Here is a 6096-nt window from a genome sequence, read left to right as displayed (position 1 = left end):
GGCCTCCCAGAGTGCTAGGATTACAGGTGTGAGCCACTGCGCCCGGCCCTTAAGAAGACTTTTATCTCCAGTATTTTTAAACATTCACCTTTGTTATACAGGCACTTCATTTCCAGCTGATCATCGTTAATCACGTCTTACATCACATACAATATAAAACCAGAAGGAAATCATAAATGAAAATAATTTTATATTATATAGCTTCCGACAGCATTTTGTTACTCAATGAACAAGCTAGATGTCTTCTTTTCTATTTTGAAAACAAATTTGTATTCTAGTAAAAGACGATTTTCCCACGCAAAAATTATTTACACACTTGTTTGTCATAAAAACTTAAAAATCAACACTTTGAGCAAACTATCAGATAATGGAACACTGATACTAAATGAGACTGGTTTTGGGTTCTGACGCTCAAATCAGGGTAAGTCATTGTAACAGTGTGATTTTCCTAGTGGTTGAGAACATGGGCTTTGGAATGGAGCTTGTTTGGTTTGAATCTTGGCTGTAGCAGTTATGACCTTGACCAAGTTACATAACTTCATTGTGCTGTAGTTCCTTATCTGTAAAATGGGATAATATTAATGCATACTTCATAGTATTGGTGTAAGGATTTTAAAAGTTAATGTGAGTGCTGAGAACAGTACTGGCTCATAGTAAGCAGACTTTGTTAACTATCATTATTATTATAGTCAATATTTTATTTAGCTCCTATAGAAACAAGCCATGGAAATAAGTAAATGGGGAAATATTTTGAATCATTAAATTTCGATTTCCAAGGTAAATTGAATATTAATATAAAGTAATCTACATTTTAGAATCAACATTTTAGTGGCTTTAGTATAATAAACTCTTCTGTAAACGGCTATGAGAAAGCAAAGAAACCTGTTCTGATTTGATTCCATTTCAAACAGCATATGTAGCATATATATGTCTTATTTCATTTTACTACTCCAATCAGCAGTTTCACCAGGATGTCACACTTAGATTATATTAAATCATGACTAATAAATCAAAAGCATTATATAGGAAGTGCTTTAAGAACACATAATTGCTTCAGTCCTTAAATCCAGTTTGTTTTATATTTCACACAGAATCAAATGCTGGGAATATGGCCTTGGCAATTATTCTAATATTATGTAAGATATTTTTAAATGGCTAATATACACAGTGATTTACAAATAATAAAAGGCAAGAAAAAAAAAAGAAAGAAAAGGCAAGTAAACTTTCACATCTGGGGTCTACACACTCATGTTTTATGGTTGGTATAATCCACACTATAAAGTGACCTGTTAATAATATCAACTCAAAATGTTCTCACTGTATAAGAATAAAAGCATACACACAAATATACACAGCATAAATACTGAAATATAGAGATGTGTCCTCTTGCTTAGCTGATTTTTTCTGAACATTCTAGAAAATTGTGCCTAATTACACACCGAATATGCTCTGAAATAGGATTTAAGATTGCACACTTGTGGAACCAGTAATCGCTCTGTTATAATTTTCTTCACTAGATCTCAACAGCATGCGCTTACTGATAATAAGCGACCAAAGGAAAAGGGACCGTTTACTCTCGTCCCTCCGCACGTTTTTCCGAGAGGCTCCTGAGGGCCCCGCAAGGTTCTGGGTGTGGGGCGGAGTCCCCGCGCCGCGCGCCGAGCCCACATCCCACCTTTACCTCGGCCCCGAGGCGGCTGGGACCCCGACCCGCCCCACACCCGCCAGCCCGGAGCCAACCCTTCCCCGCACTCACCCGTCACGCGAATGGATTCCAGCATCGTCCCGCCGAGTCCGCGGCGGCGGGGTCCGCGGGTGCAGGGGGCGAGGGCCGGGCAGGAGCCGGGCCGGCCGCCTCTAGCCTTCGGCCCGGGCCTCAGTGGCGGGGTCGAGGCAGGAGGCTGCTCTATCAGGAGCGCGATAAGGCGGGTAAAGGCGAACCAAGACGTGCGCATACAGGGCTATGAGGAGCGCTTCTACCAGCCCGCGGCTGCTGGAAGGTACCTACGGCGGCCCTTACCGTGGCCAGCAGCGCTTAGAAGCTGCCACCGTGACGTGGCCGCTCCTCCGGTTGCTAGGAAACGCTCCCCGCAGTCCGCGCGCACCCCGCTTCACGGAGCCTGCGTGCCGCTTGGGGCGCTCGCGCGAGGAAAGCTCGGCCCTCAGGGAGAGAGAGGAGGAGGAGGAACTACAACTCCGGGCGTGCACAGCGCGGGCGCGCGCCTCGGGGCTTGTGGGCTGTGCCCCGTGACCCGCTGGGGTCTCCGGACAACTGGACACACGCCTTTTGACCCAGTGACGTTTGTGCGCCGTTCAAGGGGCCTTAACTGCGTGGTAGCTTCACCAGAGGATAGGGGTAGTGTGACACTCAGCCCTAGCTGCAAATTACAAAGCCATTCTCCTCTGCCCTTTAACTTAAATTACAAGGTGCGGGGAAAGCTAAAACAACTTTAGGTTAAGCCAGAACGCAGGTGCAGAAGACTCAAATACATTTATTTACCAGTTTACAGTACCCCAGCAGACTATCTTTAATACTAAAATATAAATTTTTTTTTCTGGTGCCATACCCTTGGATTTCCCAGCTTCCAAAACTTAAAATACAAATTTTTAACTCATGATTGTGCAATTGATAGGGACTGAATGTTTTTCAGTTTATTACTTTTCACTTTAGCAAATGTGAAAATTTAATCTTTTACAATTACCATAGGAAATGTAGAGATTATACCATTCAACAAACATTTTTTTGAGAGTCAAATGTATGCAAGGTTCTGAGTGAGCCAGGCTTTGAGGATATCAAGGAAAATGAAATAAGCCTCTCAGAGCTTACAGTCTCATGAAATAGTTCTGACACTGTCAATCTTCAGACAGCCACATTTTCTCTACACCATTCCTCAAGGTTGGGCTACGACATGGAAATAATTGGGGTGTGTTTCAAACTCGGGAACAAAAGTAAAGTTGAATGTCAGCAGCATCATACTCTGAGAATGACAGAGAATTTGTGAGAAACTGTCCTTTTTCATTGCTTAGGAGAAACAAGTGGATATTTAACTATCACAAATAGTGGATAACCTCACTTCCTATTCTGTCAGAAAATCCTGTGAATACTATCTTCAAAATACAACCAGAATCTAGTCACTTGCTACCACTCTGGTTCAAGTCACCACCATCTCTTGTCTGGATTATAGATAGAGCCTCCTAGATGATGTCCCTATTCCCACCCTACCCTCTTTCACTCTACTCTCAAAACTCCATGGCCAGAATGATCTTGTTTAAAGTCAGATCATGTCACTCCTCAGCTTAAAACTCTTCAAGGGCTTCCTTACCTGTGAAGTCCTCTATGACCTAGGCTTCAGTCATCTCTTTGATCTCATCTCTCACTACTCCCCCGTCAACCCCCAGCCCACACACACTGGCCTCCTTGATATTCCTCAACTATGCCAGGCAGTCTTTACCTCAAGGCATTTGCAACTTGGGATTCTCCCTGCCTGGAATGCTCTTCCCCCAGATATTCACAGGACTAGCTGCCTCACTTCCTTCAGGACTTAACCCAAGTGTCATCTCTTTGTGAGGCCTTTCCTGGCCACTCCATTTAAAATTCAACTCTTTTCTCATATTTCCTATCCCCCTTCTCTGCTTTATTTTTTTTCTTAGCAGTTGACATTATATAATTTATTATATATTTTACTGATTTATCTTGATTATTGTTTGTCTCCCTCTAGAATAAAATTTTTACAAGTGTAGTGATTTTTGTTTGTTCACTGCTATGTGCCCAGCATCAGGAACAGTGCATGGCACATAGTAGGCACTCAATAAATATTTGTGAATTAATGGATACGTAGATAATAGATAATGCAAATAAAATAGAATTATATCAAATGGACCTGTAGATGAAGAACAAATCTACTTTGGATTAAAAACACTTGCTATAATAATGAGCAATAAATCCTTTGCTTTTCTTTTTTTGAGACAGAGTCTTGCTCTGTTGCCCCAGCTAGAGTGCAGTGGCGTCATCATAAGCCACTACAACCTAAAATTCCTGGGCTCAAGTGATCCTCCTGCCTCAGCCTCCCAAGTAGCTGGGACTATAGGCGCACACCATGATAGCAGGCTAATTTTTCTATTTTTTAGTAGAGACGGGGTCTCGCTCTTACTCAGGCTGGTCTGGAACTCCTCAGCTCAAGCAATCTTCCCGCCTCAGCCTCCCATAGTGCTAGGATTACAGGCATGAGCCACCACCCCCTGCCTTCCTTTGCATTTTTAAGAGCAGTTATTCTTGCAACATATTTTCTAAAGAAAAAGGCTGTAAATGAACCATGCTGTTAGCTTCCTTATATACCTAAAATTCTGAATCCTGTTTTCCCAAAGTTCACTATAAATGCATCTATTACCTCTGCAAATTTCTAGTTTTTAAAAGTCACTGCAGTTTAAGAGCTACTTCTGAAAAAAAAAAAGAAAGTCTCCTAAAAGATGTTACCATGTCATATATTCAACATCTGAATGTCAGTTTACTCTAAATGGTTTTACTAAAGCATGCTTAATCATATTGTCCATTTTCATTATATTTTGAAGTAACCAAGATGTTTATTATTTTTCTCATTCAATGAGTATTTATTTATATACAAGACATTAGGCTTGGTGTTTTTAGAGTACTTTACAAAACATGATACCTATCCTCAAAGAGCTTATTGACCAGTAAGGAAAGTTTTATATATATGTGCATGCATAGTAGGTGCATAGTATTGTATACGAGGGCTGTCCAGAAAGTATCCAGCCATTGGAACAAAAACATATTACATGGCTGGATACTTTCTGGAGAGCCCTTGTATATACATAAATATATATGTATACAGTACACATATATATGTGTATACATATGTATGTGCATATAAAAGTTAGAAAATGATGTACACTAAAAGTTTTCAACATTTCATTAAATTCTTCAACATTTCATTAAATTTAAGAATTCCAAAAATAAACAAATTTGATGTCCCTGTAGTTAGCCCACCTGGAACATAATTTCATTCTTTACTTTTATGATTATTTTTATGTTCACCTTACCGATAATTACTTGTGGGTCACTTTGATTTCTAAATATCTTTAGTGATAAGTACTATATAAAGGTACATATGAATGTAATCAAAACATTTAAAAATATATGTATATATATAATATCTCTAAACTCAACAGCAACCAATGTAGTTTATCAACTGAAAGAATAAGCGATGAAAGGCATTGCTAATGTCATTTAGGAACTCATAAACTTGACTATACTCTAGGATTCTTAAAAATTTCAGTCCCAGTTAAGGAGCACTTCAGTATAACTCTATTAGTAACAAATCTTATAATGTGACAGTTGTCTGGGGGTCAGAAACTGGTATGTGTGTGTGGTTTTTTTTCAGAGTTAGACACATGCACAGTATTCTAGATACCCTTGATGATGGGTGTGGTAAAAGTGAGCATTATACATCACCTAAAATGACAGTGAATGTGCCAGAAAGAAACCTTCCTATGGCTTTCCACCTGGGATGAAGACAAAACTCCCAACCATGGTCTATGAGGTCACTCACGGTCAGATTCCTATGCCTGTGCAGCCTCATCTTGCACAATGTTCCCCCTTAATCTCTCCACTAGTAACCTCTCACTTTGTCAATCCCTCATACCATTCTCTCTCCAGACATTCCACCTCTTCACACTGCTCCCTATGTCTGCAGAGCTCTTCTATCCTCTCTGTTAGATTAATACCGATTCATCCTTCATTTCAAATGGCACTTGGTCAGGAAGCCTTCTTTGACCTCTTCATTTCAGAACCTCATAATACCCTATACTTTTTCTTCGAAGTACTTGTAATGGTTGCAGTTTTCCATTTGTTGTATGACAGCCTTCCCCAGCAATGAAATTATAAACTCTATTACAGCATACATTTGTGTTTGTTTTTGCTCACTCGTTGTCCTGCTCATCAAAGTGTGGCCAGAAAGATAGCCAAAGGAAGAGAATATTTGAGAGGAGAGAAAGGGTAGAGGATTTGGTTGCCTGAAGGTTAAGGAAAAAAATCATCCCAGAAGGCCGGGCGTGGTGGCTCAGGCCTGTAATCCTAGC

At 40.4% G+C, this 6096-nt stretch overlaps 1 protein-coding gene across 2 annotated transcripts in view; it reads right to left on the bottom strand.

Annotated features, from left to right (window-relative positions):
- KIAA0895 (KIAA0895 ortholog) overlaps positions 1 to 2044 on the bottom strand; it is a 35744-nt gene extending 33700 nt beyond the window's left edge. The window contains exon 1 of one of the 2 annotated variants that reach the window (XM_012638779.1): positions 1757 to 2044. In XM_012638779.1, coding sequence (XP_012494233.1) covers positions 1757 to 1955 — 199 coding nt within the window. In that variant the 5' untranslated portion in view covers positions 1956 to 2044. The remainder of the gene's footprint in view (positions 1 to 1756) is intronic. The other variant, XM_012638780.1, reaches the window with a different exon arrangement.
- Positions 2045 to 6096: the final 4052 nt, after the last annotated feature.

The sequence above is a fragment of the Propithecus coquereli genome, unplaced genomic scaffold (assembly GCF_000956105.1).
Source record: "Propithecus coquereli isolate 6110/MARCELLA unplaced genomic scaffold, Pcoq_1.0 Scaffold134, whole genome shotgun sequence".
In the NCBI taxonomy this organism is placed as follows: Eukaryota; Metazoa; Chordata; class Mammalia; order Primates; family Indriidae; genus Propithecus; species Propithecus coquereli.
Note: the sequence above shows the minus strand (reverse complement) of the source record. Positions and strands in the feature narration are given on the sequence as shown.